Below are 15597 nucleotides of genomic sequence, written 5' to 3' on the forward strand. Positions count from 1 at the left end.
TGGCTGAAGCCTAAAATTAATCAAACAGGTAAAGTGGATGAGTTTCTTTGTCAACAATTATTTAACCATGTTCAACCTTTTAAAGTATTTTTTGAAAATTGAAAGATTCTAATACATAACTAGAAACACATGTATATCAGTATATGCAAAAAATAAAAAATAAACCTAGAAACACATGTAGCTGTGGCTCAATTAATATTTTTGTATGCTTCGAACTGTTAGACATATGCACGACCTATACTTTTCTTCCTTAAGCTCGAGATAGAAATTCAGTCATTGTCCCTATAAAAGGCTAGCGTGCTAACTCCTAAATTAAAAAGTTTTACGAGTGATGGAACTGCATTTTATGGAACTTAAATACTTGATACTAATAAAAATATAAAATGTGCTGTAAAAAAATTGGTATGGAATGAGCTAACCACAAGTTCAAAATGACAAGGAGAACGCCGATTGTTCGTCAATTTCATTTTTATCCTTGGTACCGTTTTCCCTATCAAAAACAATTGTTTTACATAAATTTTCACGGCTTAACTCACTCTAAAAAAAAATACTATTTGATAAATAGAATCACAATTTTATTAGTTTACTTAATGATTGTTTATGTTATTTCATAATATGATAATATTTTGGGAGGAATAAACCCAACAATGGGTGTGAGAAATGGGATATCATGCACCATCATGTCGTATTTATCCTATAGTGAATATGAAACTAAAATAAAATAACTCAGACTAACAAACCTTCCAATAATTATCTTTTTCAAAATTTAAACTTTAGACAATAGAGAGAGCGCTTACTTATCAGTACATAACCCAACACTTGTAGGAAATTATAAATAATCTTTTATCAAGAAAATGACGTTTTTACACACACACACACACAAAAAGAGATGCCGCTGTAGCTTTAGCTCAGCTCCAATACTACAACTCTAAAATTAATGAAAAATATATAATGTACAAAATTCAGAATTTTAATAGCAATTATCTAATTATAATTATGACAATCACGAAGCAAAATAGAATACGATTATCAATAAATCGTTGGTCTAAGTAACACTAAATTCAATCTTTTTAAATAAGATTTTGAGTTTAAAACTTGTAGATGAAAAAAATATAATTGAGAAAGAAGACTTCACTAAAGATATCCAACCAAGTTCACTAATAAAAATTAATATCCACAAAGTCAATAAATACTTTATAACAATAACATAATAATAAAAAATAGATTACAACGTTAGCCGACATATTTTGGTGCTAGCAAGTTTTAACTCCATCTACTAAGACCGTAGGCTAAGGTAGAATTGAGTTCTAGACAACAAATAACTTGTCAAAGAAAATGGAAATATTAAATAGACCAAAATGTTGGCTTTATGGTAGAAAAGCTAGATAGGCAGGTGACAAGAAACTAAATTGACTAATCTTTAAGAGGAGGGACCGCTGTGGTAAAGAAGTAGGAATCCTAATAAATGAAGGAATAATGTTAATGCTCTCTCAAAATTGATGAGGAGAAACATATACAGCATGGATCAATGAATCAGAGTTCTCTATCAAATGGACACTAAAATGAGGCCAATAGGGTGGGGCATTTGCTGTCACATTCACCACACAATTATAAAATGGTGCCCCAAGATTTTACAATAAAGTCATTAGCAATTTTTAGCATGGTAAGAATCAACGTCAATGTTTTACCAAGGAAAGTGCTTAGAGTTACTTTAAGCTTTCTTTTTCACTTTATTTTCTGTTATCCAACGGCTGTAAAGGAACCAGACGAGTCAAAAAACAGCCCATAGACTGCTTGGAATTCGGTGCACCAAACCTTCAGAAAGCAAGAGAGAAAAAAGACAGTGCCAAATAATTTTACTGCACACTTTTACAGAATGGAAAGCTTTATAATATGATTATTATTATTATTATATGGTAGGAAGAAAGATGCTTGGCTAATGGCAACAGAAAGGAATCTATATAATATGATAGTAAATGGTATTCGTGTAATATGTCATTCACCAATTGCATGGTTAATCGAGGAATTCTAGGAAATGGGTCATTTCTTTCATGTGAGTGAAACTTTTTTCATAACTTATAAAAAAAAAAAAGAGAGAGAGAGAGGAAACAGCCAGCATCAAATCATTAAAAGTTTGGTCAACCTTCAGTATCACAGCCTCTTTATCCTTTACCTTGGAGCCAAAAATCATGGGAGGCATTTCATGACCAAATGGGATCACAGCTATCTGCCAAAGCACTGCAATTGTCACTGGGTCCAGAAAAAAAAAAAAAGCAAACGTGAAAATGATCTACTCCAAACCTATCAGCTGCAGAATCCCTGTACAGTGCTTGCAAAAGAGAGTAAATTTTGGACAATAAAATGGCACCACATGCAGACAGTGCCAGGTTAAAAAGAATAGGCACCATGACGGCAAAATGGAACAGCCTGGGTAATCCAATAGACCCACCTACATCATTCAACATCTATCCAACTGTGCAAGGACAAGCAAAAGAAATAGGTGTCCTCTATGCTAGAAAGAAAATAATGACACGAACCCTGCACATTTGAATTGCCACATAGAATGGAGGAGCGGTACAAGCAATAAATCACCACCTAGATAAGGGGGAATTGGTATCAGAGCATGTACCATTTATCAAGTCTATACAGTAGTTACTAACATTAAATACGATGTATTCATGAGTATCGAGACATAATTCACCCCTGGCTGCATTTATCTATGCGCATTAAAATCCATGTGACTGAAGCAGGAACCTATATGTGGAGGATGAGGATCCTAGCTGCTCTCAAATAGTATGTGCTCTTCTTCTAATGTGGTCCTATCTTCGACAACCGAGACCCAACTTTCTGCAATCTTGGCAACTCTTCCTTCCGAAATCTCAACTAAAGTAAAGGCTCTTCTTGTACCTTTGGCCTCTGGTGAGGCAAGGGCACTTTCATCATCTAAGCTTTTCTTGTCTTCATCACCACCCAACCTTTTGACCCTTGGAACAATTGCCCCATTCAAGTATATGGTGTTATCAGCGCCAACCACAATCATTTTCCTAAAGCCATTGCCATATGCCAGCTCTTTGTGCATGTGACCGAACACAACCAATGGAATGGATATCTGATTGTTCTCCTTTAGCAAGGATATTGCTTGTGCTAGATCTGTCATATAATCATATTAGACTAGGTTAAAAAATTGGTATCCCATTTTTCTGTTTTCATTATCTCCATCACTCTTGGCAATTCGTATCTTAAGGTACAGATCCACCAAAACTGAACAAGGGCTGCAGAATCACTACTATAATTTGATGTGGGAAGATTATACACAAGCATTGGAAATGAAAGAAACAATTATTTAGCATTAATATGGGAAATAAGAGTACAGCCTTGGCATTTGACATGATTTTTGAGAGCCAAAACCACAATAGTATATATTACCTGGGTCACCATGATCACCATCACCCTCAAATTCCCAATCCTTTCCACATATATCATTTGAATCAGAACCAAGGCCTAGACAAAGTTAAAATTCAAATATCATGCTTTGTACCAGATGTGACAGACTAGCACCACCAGAGCTGATATTAAAATTGAAATGCTGCGTTTCACCTGTGGGTCCATTATGTGCAAGTAATATAAGAAAATGGTCCTCTGGTGTTCCAAGAGCAGCTTTCTGGATTCTCTTAGCACTCTCATCCATGTCTTTGACTCCGTATCTACGACAATGCTCAAAATTGATAAAATTGATTTTGAGCTACAATGGCAATTATAGGAATAGTAAAACACCACATAATATAATCTCCTTGACAGTCATAAAAGACTATCTAAGTCTAACTCTACTTTTACTGTGGCTTAGTGTTGTCACAATAATGGATAATTAAATGAGGCAAGATAAGATTGGACACGAGAAATACATTAAGAGCATAAAAAGATAACACTATAACTAACTAACTGTTGGAAAATTGTACAATATTCTTTCAAAGTGATCACATAATAGAGCAAAGTGGTGTGATTGGTGAACTTAACGCTTTTTTGTAGGTATTAGAAGCTAAGGTGGAAAGTTGAAACATTAAATACATTTTTGAGAGTCAAATTGTCTATGATTACTTCATTACACTGCACACCTTGCCAAAAGAAGCTTTTTCCGAAACATTGGTTTACCCCCAATAGAAAATGGTCGTCCACCAACAACGCTTACTTTTATCTGAGGGAAGTCTGAACGTTGATAAGCCACGTGCTCCTTACCAAGGCTGAGATTCACATTGATGGATTCATTTATCAACAAATTTTCTAAGAATCTCCATAAATAATAAAAGCATTATAAGTGAACTCATAAGGAAATTGGCCATGACTGGGATTGGGGGAAAAAACAAAGCTGAGAAATGTGTCAATTTACACTTTTAAGTAGTTAACTTTCTTCATCAGTAATTGGTAACTTCTCTACACTTCACAAGTTTATGGTACAATGAAAAAGTCATCATAGATATTTGAAAATCATTTTCAAAATTTAAACCTTTAATGGACAATGAAAATTGAAAAATAGTTCATTTTATTTTGATAAACTCATGAATGAAATACTTCACTCATAGCATTATATAAACATATCAGCAACATAAACATAAAATTTGTTTTTGCCAAGAATACATTCAAATTTAAAAATAATTTGCAATGCACAAAGTCACATTGATGAAGATTAGAGAAAATTATCCCAGAATAAATTGAATCCTTATAGATAATAAGCTTACCATTCTAGCTGAAGCTGAACTTTATCCTTCTCCTTGCTAATATTTGAATCAAAGTGTTAGTTTACAATTGGAATAGAAATCAGCATTTGCAACTAGCACCTACTGGGCAGATAATAAACTTCAAACAAATTATACATTTGACATACTATAAAACTTGTACTCACAAAAAGATTAAACAGATGGGATTGTCTTTGTGTGTGTGTGTGCGCGCATTGTGCATGTTTTTATGGGGGTGGTGGAACATGAAAGATGTATTGTACACATACATTGTAAGTTTACTGTCCTAGCATTGTATCTTTTTTTAAAGGAAATCTTATTAAGTCTCGTGGAAGAATCTAACAATGTGAGCCTTTCCCAAAAAAGTATATGAAACCACACACAAACACAGGATGATTCCAGGACAAACATGTAAACTTCACCTTCCAGAAAACTGTTTAGTAAACCAGGCATCGTGGTTTCCCAATATAACTGCTTTAGCAAATTCAAGATTCACAACACTCTTAATGACTTCAAGATTTTCTTCACCAAAATCACCTAACAAAATTGAATACATGACAATTGAAAAAGGAAGGAAACAACAATAAAGAGATAAATCATATAACAAATTAATCATAATAAATCATAACAGTTATAAAACAAAAATAAATTAACAGGGCATAAACTTGGCGCACACTGACATGCTGATTTGTTCAGGTCTCTGGCTATTAATGCAAATCATAAACAGATCAATGCCATGGCATTCAATTTTCAACATGGACACTGATTTTTCATAGGTGTACACCAGCTATTTCCATACCAATTAAAATAGGCAATGAGAAAGCAAAGGCACTTAAATGCATTTAAGATTAATCACCGTAATGTGATAGGTTGATCAGTAACAATGAAACTTGCCTGTAAACAGCACCAAATCTGGCTGCAGTAATATAGGTCTAAATTAGATTGATAGATCAGATATACATATGCATGCTTGTTAAATTAGTTCATACAGTATAAATTAAAGAAAAAGACCTGACAATATAAATTAACAAAATGGAAACTCACTACATAAAACCATACATGACAAAATCAATTTGGACATTTATACACAAATGACACAACTCCAATCACTGTTGGTTTCTCTATCACAAATGATTACATGAAGTATTACTTTGTCAGGGACAGGTAAAATTGGAGCAGGAAATTTTTTGAAATTGAAAATTAAGGGTGAAAGCAATATAATCTAGTATGGAAATTTAGAGGAATCTGGGAGGAATATAAATGAGGAACATTGAACCTTAAGTTCACCAAAAGCAATCACTACTATTAAGTATTGGTGTTTAAGGGGTTTGGAAGTAAGAATCCCTGCATTGTTTAATTCAAAATAATAATAACATATAAGTGACAATCATTTTCCTCTGTAGTACTTGAAATGAAATTTGTATTTCACAACAAGGCAAGGTTTTCTAACACCCTGTGGCATATGAAAACTAACAGCCTCAGTTTTTCCCCCCTTTGGTGGGGTAACCAAAATTATTATTTGATCTATAAACCTATCATGTATTATAATTATCACACTTTTAGTCAAGGCATTTAGGGGTTAGGGAATATGAAAGGGAACATAGACCGCACAACACAACCCTACCGCACCGAGGATTGAATCAAAAGGCACGTGGGTTGGCAGCGGAATATAATCAATCAATACATGCATAAGCCTTTTTCATCAACAGGGAACAAAAGTGAAAATAGGCAGAATGGAGCAAAAGTACCTGCAAGAGCTCAAGTGCTTTCGAATCTTGTTCAAGGTTCCAGCAATCATGCTTCAGAAAACCCCCCAAAATCAGGTAATTGGAATCGTTCCAAAATTAGAAAACATGTTAAGTGAAAGTTGTGTTAGGAAAATTGGAACTGTAACGACAGTGGGAAGAGGATACTTTACCACATCACCGACGACGGCGATTCGAATAGAGGATACGGCCATTGAAGAGCGAGAGAGGTTGAGCTTCGGACTCACACAATGACTGAGGGTGTTGGAAGAACAAATTGAAGGCGCGTGAACAAACGCGCTCAACATGGACAGGGACAGCCTTTTAGGAAGAGAAACTTTTTAAATTACTAGCATCATTATGTAGACATGAAGAGTTAGCCTTTTATTATTTTTTATTTTAATTAATATATAATAATAAATTATTTTAAAGTAAATATATCTTTTATTAATATGTAAATTTTAAATATATTTACTTTAATATTTATCATAAAAAAAGGACTATAAATTTTAGTAACGTTGAAATTAAGAAGGGTGATGTTTTTTATATATAAAAGAAAAGTAGATAACTAATTTGGTCTTTATAATTTCATGATTGTTATCTTTTTAATTTTTATAATTTCTATAACATGGACAGGGACAGCCTTTTAGGAAGAGAAACTTTTTAGAATTACTAGCATTACGTAGACATGAAGAGTTAGCCTTTTATTATTTTTTATTTTAATTAATATATAATATTAAATTATTTTAAAGTAAATATATCTTTTATTAATATGTAAATTTTAAATATATTTACTTTAATATTTATTATAAAAAAAGAACTATAAATTTCACTAACGTTAATGAAATTAAGAAGGGTGATGTTTTTTTATATATAAAAGGAAAGTAGATGATTAATTTGGTCTTTATAGTTTCATCATTGTTATCTTTTTAATTTTTATAACATGGAGAGGGACAGCCTTTTAGGAAGAGAAATTTTTTGGAATTACTAGCATTATGTAGACATGAAGAGTTAGCCTTTTATTATTTTTTATTTTAATTAATATATAATATTAAATTATTTTAAAATAAATATATCTTTTATTAATATGTAAATTTTAAATATATTTACTTTAATATTTATTATATAAAAAGGACTATAAATTTCACTAACGTTAATGAAATTAAGAAGGGTGATGTTTTTTTATATATAAAAGGAAAGTAGATGACTAATTTGGTCTTTTATGATTGTTATCTTTTTAATTTCTATAATTTAAAATTTATTTTTTTAATCTCTATAGTTTAAAAGTTTTTTTTTTAGTTTTTATAGTTTGTATTTTAATTCTCTTTTAGTTTTTTTTAATTTAAAAGTGATATTATTAGTCCCTATAATTTGTATTTTAATTACTTTTTAGTTCTTACTAAAAAAATATAAAAATAATTAGCTAGTTAAAATTTTTTACAAATTTCTTGTTAATATTTTTGTAGTTAATTGAAATTGATAATATTACTCATATTTTGATGAAAAGAACTAAAAGGGAATTAAAATATAAAGTATAAAAACTAAAAAAAACTACTTTCAAGTTATAAGAACTAAAAATAATTAAAATAAAAAAATTACGAACTAAAAGAGAATTAAAATGTAAACTAGATGGACTAAAAAAACTACTTTTAAACTATAGGAACAAAAAATGTGAGAACCATGAAATTATAAGGACAATTTAACCTAAAAGGAATAATAATTTTTATTTTTATTTTAAAACTATATTGATATTTTTGTATTTTTAAATGTATATATAAATTGATAATTTAGATGATAATTCTTAAATATGAATATTCCACTAAATATCAATGACTTTTATAAATATGATTTGATATCCGTGCTATTTTTTCTGATTATTCTTGTTAGATGAAAATACATTTTATGCCCACTCATACCTATAAATATATGTTAAGTGAATATTAATAAATTTTATCAATATCATGCACGGATAATATAATTTTTTTTTTACGAATATATTTATCAATTAGATGATTGTCCCTTGTAATATAATCCTTTTTATAATAAATATTTAATTAATAGTATCGATATTTAGAGTGAATATTGATAGTATGATGTCTTATATTAACATATAATTTATTGATAAATATATTTATAGTCGGTATTGTTATTGTAGTTTCTATTATCAAAATAAAGAAATAAAAATATTAAAATGAATAAAATATAAATATTATATCATTATATGTAACTTAAATATTATAATATAAATAAATAATTGTAGTTTTGTTCCGTTTGATCTATAGACACCAACCTACTGCATCTATGGTTACACCCCTCACACCCATATGTCCAATGGTTGAGATCTAATTATCAGCAGCATTTAATTTAATAAAAGGATCAATGGGCAACATCCATTTATTAGTGATATGAGGTGAATTTTCAATTATTTAAATTAACATTGATTAGTAACAGGAATTTTTAATTTAATAATGATATAAATTTATAATACTTTCTTAAAAAAATGATAAATTCTATCACATTAACTTAAATGCATGTTTTTATGGGAGTTGTCTTGTTTGAAATTTTGAGTTATATATTTATCTTCATTTTCTTGAAATGAAAACAATCTCGTAATTCGATTAGAATTACAATGTGTGTCCTTAAAATATTAGTATTGCTCGGATCTGAATTCTCAAGCACATGCACATATCTAGTTAATAAACTTTAACGGTAATAAAAATTTGAAAAGAATAAATATATTTAATAGAGAAAATTTCTATACAATAAATATATGATAGCTAAATATTGTTAATATTTTATTTTATTTATTGTCAAATATTTATCATATGCAATAATTATAGTGAATACTAATATGTTGTTTTGTGATGTTAATGTAGCGCATTGGTTTCATATCTCTGCCCTTGATCTCTGGCCAAAATCATGATCCTTAAACAAACCCATAAACAGAACAAGAGTAGAAGAAATGATTAAAAATGTCAACAAAATAAAAACAATAAGAGAGAAAACGTGAACCTAATACTAATATGTTGTTTGGTAATGTAAATATGGTGCATTGGTTTCATATCTCTAGCCTTAATCTCTAGCCAAAATTGTGATCCTTAAGCAAATACATAAACAAAACAAAAGTAGAAGAGCTGATTAAAAATGTCAAATAAAATAAAAATAAAAATAAAAGAATGACTTATAGATAATATTAAATAAAAGTAGAAACAAATCGAAAAACACACCAGAATCCACAGGAAAATGGAAAATGACATGCAAGGAAGTAGTAAAATGATCATTATCTGAATATATTTTTCATTTTCATAATTTATAGAGAAGAAGTAAAAAAAGGATTTTAAAATAAAAAATCAGCACTAAAATTTAAATTAAAATATTTTTAATGCTGATTGACGTTAATTTTAATTTCAATCTTATAAATTATGTTAATAAAAATTTAATGGATAATTTGAATATTGTAAAACATGTGGTGATTAAACTGTAAGTTAATTAAAATTCTTTTAATACAATTTAAAATGGATAGTTTCAATCTTGTAAGAAATTATTTTTTTTATTAATTTTGATTGTTTATTTCCTTATATGGATAATTTCAATATTGAGACATAAATATATTGATTTAAATTTGAATTTAATTTTTATCTAAAACGAGCTACTATGAAGCAAGAAATGATAATATCTGTCATCCAAATCTTGAAAAACTATGCTTTTTCATCATGCTTTATCCAAACCTAAGTCTGGGTTCTCAATTTTTATATTATAGATTCAAACATAAAATGCTTGCATAAAAGGAGGAGAAATTGAACATTAGAACAAAATTTCAAAAAATTTAGATCGATTTAAACAATTTTCAAAATTTGAAATAATGTTTAATTTTTTATTATTGAAATCTTAAAAATTGAAAATTGTTTAAATCAATTCTTAATTTTTTGAAATTTTGTTCTAATGTTTAATTTCTCCTCTTTTATGCAAGTATCTTATGTATGTATGAATATATAATATAAAATTTGAGAATCCAAAATTAGGCTTGAATAATACATGGCAAAGAAACATAATTTTTTTAAGATTTTGATGACAGATATTATTATTGCATTCTTCATACTAGTTCGGTTGAGATACAAATTTAAATCAATACATTTATGTCTCAAGATTGAAATTATCCATATAAGGAAATCAAAATTAATAAAAAAAATTGATTTCTTACAAGATTGAAATTATCCACCTTGATGGTGCTCCAACTAGGTTTCTCCTCTACACAAACTATAGTGAATGGAGGATATTGGCACCCTGATGGTGGCCGTGCGGTTTCAGACGTTGATCCCACCTATTTTGCGCATTTCAGACCTAGAAACCAACACCAACCAAGTCACCATTTCCTCTTCCAATGCACCCTTGTTCTCAACCTTCACACCGTCCAAAAAAAAACCCTGCATTGCTGCTATCTGTAGCAGTGTCTGGTTCTGACCAGATATGTCAGTATTGGAATACTACCGTGTGCAAGAAATCGTTGACAATTTAGACTAGGTCAACTCATGGCCTATGACCTTTTCTGTGGAGACCAAGCTTATGACACAACCACCTGCACCTTTATAAAACCCACAAGGCCAATTCAGTGGAGACCAAGGGGTCATGAAGTGGATTCAACTAGGACTCCCCGTGATTACCATATAGCTCTAGGGTTACCCTTTTATGACTACTCCTTCTATAGTAGTGTAAGATTAATAGTTAAATACATGTATGAAAAAAAATAACAATTAAAACTAAAATATTACAAGATTTTAAAATTAATTATAAAAACTTCTAAATATATTTTCATCAATAAAATAAAATTAAAAATATATATAAATATCATATAAATATCTATTTTTGTTATTCCGTATTTATACTAGATAGGTATTTGGTTAGGGCAACCAAGTACTTATTGGATCCGCCCTCCTATAGAGACAAAACAATTATGCTTATGAGTAATCATAAGATTAGGTTATCTAATCCTTAGACATTTATTACTCGTATTAATTTTTCAAGGTAAAATCCTTACTTGAGTATATATGGAATGTCTTTTGTAAATATTCTTTTTCAGAAGACACCAATTGGACTAAGTGAAAAAGAAAGAAAAGAAACAAGAATCCGTTGACAAAAGAAATAGTGTCCGGCCATTTTGGGTGGGAATAATATTTATCTATCATTTCAAATAGTTGTTGTGGTAGTTAAAAATGTAAGTGTTTGTGGGAAAGTGTGGGTACTGTAGTATACGGGCATTTGGATTTTTGAAAGATATATAGGAGCAGAATCTATGAGGTTTTAGGACGACGAGAATTATGGATGCGAGGCTTTTTCTTTTACAAATTCTAAGCAAAGTTATATGGATATATATGGTTTCGTTGGGGCCGGGTTTCCTGGGCTAGCTACTCATTTATGCATCAAAATATTAAAAATAAAGAAGAGGAGAGAATCATATGTGGGCTTCGATTCCTTAAATCTTTAGTTGATGATTTTTGAATAGTCTCATATCATGGTATGCTACTCTTTTTTATTGGAGCTATTTTTTTATTTATCACTATAACGAATAAAATCAAATAAATCCCTCCATTTACATCCCTACATTGAGTTGTTAAAAGGGAGTGGCTTCACTTAACGATATTTTAGAAGTAAATTTTTGTTTTGTTTTTTTGAATGAAAGTATTAATTATTAATTTTAATTAGAAATTATAATTTTACTCTTTATCTATTAAAGTACGTAATGAAAAGTATAAGACATCTGTGTGGTACTTAAAATGTTGTAATTTAATTTTATAATTTTTAAATCATACAAAAGTCTGTAATTTTTAATCCACAATTATAATCAAAACATTGTAAGATTTAAAAATATTATACATGGAAGTCACAACGAATGAATAAAATAGAAATAACAAAGTGATAAAGGAAAACATAGGACCTTTAAAGAGAAAAGGAAACATATAAACACAAATGTATTGTATGCATGTCATATTATATTGTTTGAAAGGATGCACATCATATATATGAAATTTTAGTTTTACACATAAATTAATTTGAGAAAGAAAGGTGGATAGTTAAATATGATAATAACTTTTATAAAGAAAATGATAACATGCAACCACTATCAGAAAACATGCATTCAATGACAATTATTTTGGAAATTCAAAGACAATTTTGCAGGCAACATTTTAAGAAAGACTATCATTGTAAGATGGTTTTTAGGTAAATAAATATCTTAGAATGTTATTTTAAAAAAGATTCTTTTGATTTCATCCACACTTTCTTGCATTAAGTTAAAGTGTTGAGTCATCCACCAACATAATTAATAATTATCATTCCGACAAACTCTTGAGTTCTGGGCAAAATGGTAGTAATGAAAATAGTCATCTTTGAGTTTAGGCTTTAAACTATAATAAAAAAGAAAAATTTATTTAATTTGGGGGCAAAAAATTTAAGAGCTCCACGATGTTAAGAGAAGAACTTTTGGGTAACAAAGAAGTGAAGTGAGTGAGTGAGTGAGTGTGGGGGTGGGTGTGGGGGTGGGTGTGTGTGTGTGTGAAGGAGAAGTATGTGAACATTGGTGAGAAGACTGAGCATCATCAGAATAAGATAATGCTTTAGGGTGCGCGAGGATCACACTAATTTCAAAGATGATTTTCTTTTCTTGAGAATTCTGTCTTTGAATACTTGATTTTTAAGACAGTTTTAACAAAATTGTCTTTGGACATTCATTTTTAAGACGATTTTAATAGAATTGTCATCATATATATTCTATTATTTATAAAATTTGTGATGGTTTGTTTAAGTTAAGTCTTATGTCTCTTTCTATTAATAAAATATCCAACATTTCTTCTTTTGTTGCAAATGTTGAATGTTCTAATATGTGGCATGCTAGGCTTGGACATGTGAATTTGAATTCTATCAAAAGAATGATGTCTCTTAATCTTATTCCTAAAGCTTCCATTGATTTAAAACAAAAATGTGAAACATGTATTCAAGCAAAGCAACCTAGAAATTAAGAGTTTTACTACATGTATTGAAAGAGAAACTAACTTGCTTGAATTGGTTCATAGTGATGTATGCGATAGTAATGATGTGTTAACACGTGGTGGTAAGAGATATTTTATTACTTTCATTGATGATTTCTCTAAATATTGTTATGTGTATTTAGTTAATCATAAAAGTGTGTTGTTTGATAAGTTCAAAGTATATAAAACAAAAGTAGAAAATCAATTAAAAAGAAAAATTAAAATTTTATGTTTCGATAGAGATAGAGAATACACATCTTTAGACATGAGTAATTTTTGTGAAATGCATGGTATTATTCATGAAGTGACACTTCTTTATGCTACTCAATCTAATGGTATTGCGGAAAGAAAGAATTGTATCTTGCTTGATATGGTGAATTGTATTCTTAATAAGGTACCTTATAAATTTTTTGGAAAATCCCTTATTAGCTACGGAGAAAAAGAGAACTAAATATGAAATATCTTAAAAGTGTGAGGGTGTCTAGCAATGGTTAACATCTCTGTTAATAAGAAAAGGAAAATTAGACCAAAAACTGTTGATTGTGTTTTTGTTGGATATTCTTTGCATAATACTACTTATAGATTTTTGGTTGTTAATTCAGAAGTGTTTGAAATTTTTAATGGTACTATTATGGAATCTATATATGTCACTTTCTTTGAAAATATTTTTCCTTTGAAAAATAAATTGTCTAAATCTGTTTGTGATACTTCTTGTTCTAATTTATCATCTTGTAGTAATGCTAATAAGGATATTGTTTTTGAACCTAGGAGGAGTAAAAGATCTAAAAAAGTTAAGGATTTTAGTTTTAAATTTTGCTCTTTTCTACTTGAAGATGATCCTAAAACTTATGGTGACGCCATGAGATCTATTGATACACCTTTTTGAAAAGAAGCTATTAATGATGAAATGAGTTTTTTTTTTTTAAAATTAATAAAACTTGATTTGTTACTGATCTTCCCCCTGGTTGTAAAAGTATAGGTTGCAAGTGGATTTTCTGAAAAAAATTAAGAACTGATGGATTTATAGAAAATTTAAGGCAAGACTTATTGTGATTGATTGTAAATAAATAGAAGGTGTAGATTTCTTTGATACATATTCTCTTGTTTCTAAAGTTAATACTATTATCAGGGTTTTAATTGCACTTGCTTAAATTTCATTTATTTCAAAGTTTTCGTGCATGGTTTGTTTGGTATTTAACATTATTAGACCTTGTGATGCATACAGATCCATATGTGGTGGCAATATTTCTGTTGAAAGCCGTTCTATACCGAGGAAGATATTGTTAATGTTGATACATCGATACAATTTAAGAATATACGAGACTCTTTCACGAATCTTCCTATAGACTTATATCCCCTTGTGATAACATTTCGGAAGTTTGTAATGATGCTAGTTGGGACTGAGGGGATCTCTTATTTCTGAGAGATTCAGTGACGCCTTGTCTTCTGATGGTCATATTGGTGTAAGATCTGTTGCTCTGGAAACATTTCATCAAGATGAAAGAGGTGACCTATAAGGCTATGACAGGTTTGATTCACTGTATTGGCCCCGTTTTAATACAAAATAGACTAAGAAGCTTGATTCCTCCAGAGTGTTCATTGAAATCATGTCCCGCATAAATGGGGTATGCAAGCGGTGCAATCTAGTGATGGTAAGCTAAGTCATGAGGAGTATCTTTCATTATTTGAAAATCGAGCATCAATTCTTAGCAGGCAGAAAAGAGATATCATATATAATGTTTATCAAAGATATGAGAAAATGAAGAATGATAAAGGGGATTTTGATTTGGTTGACATTGTTAAGTGATTACATATCAGAAAATATTAAAACAACATATCTAATAGATTTTATATCCAAAGTATCAAGAAAAATTTGTATTCTTAAAAAAAATTAAGTTTATTAAATCTAATATAAACATACATTCACTCGTCATTGTGAACTCTGAAACTTGTAAATTGAATTTATGACATGTAAAAACCCATTAGGATAGGATTGGTCTAGTGGTGGAAAGTTGGGAATAATATACATAAGATTATAAGTTTAAATATCATTATGATCATTGTATATTAAAAAAGAATTTATGACATTTAAAAATATTT

General features: G+C 29.5%; 1 protein-coding gene across 1 annotated transcript; it reads right to left on the bottom strand.

Annotated features, from left to right (window-relative positions):
- Window positions 1-2577: 2577 nt before the first annotated feature.
- Window positions 2578-6742, bottom strand: LOC100797661 (uncharacterized). The gene is given in 9 exon segments (NM_001255836.2): window positions 2578-3150; window positions 3427-3501; window positions 3598-3704; window positions 4113-4238; window positions 4734-4769; window positions 5153-5267; window positions 5625-5646; window positions 6479-6529; window positions 6649-6742. Coding segments are annotated over 9 exon segments (948 nt in total). The 5' UTR covers window positions 6691-6742; the 3' UTR covers window positions 2578-2776.
- Window positions 6743-15597: the final 8855 nt, after the last annotated feature.

This window comes from Glycine max, chromosome 13 (assembly GCF_000004515.6).
Source record: "Glycine max cultivar Williams 82 chromosome 13, Glycine_max_v4.0, whole genome shotgun sequence".
Taxonomy (NCBI): Eukaryota; Viridiplantae; Streptophyta; class Magnoliopsida; order Fabales; family Fabaceae; genus Glycine; species Glycine max.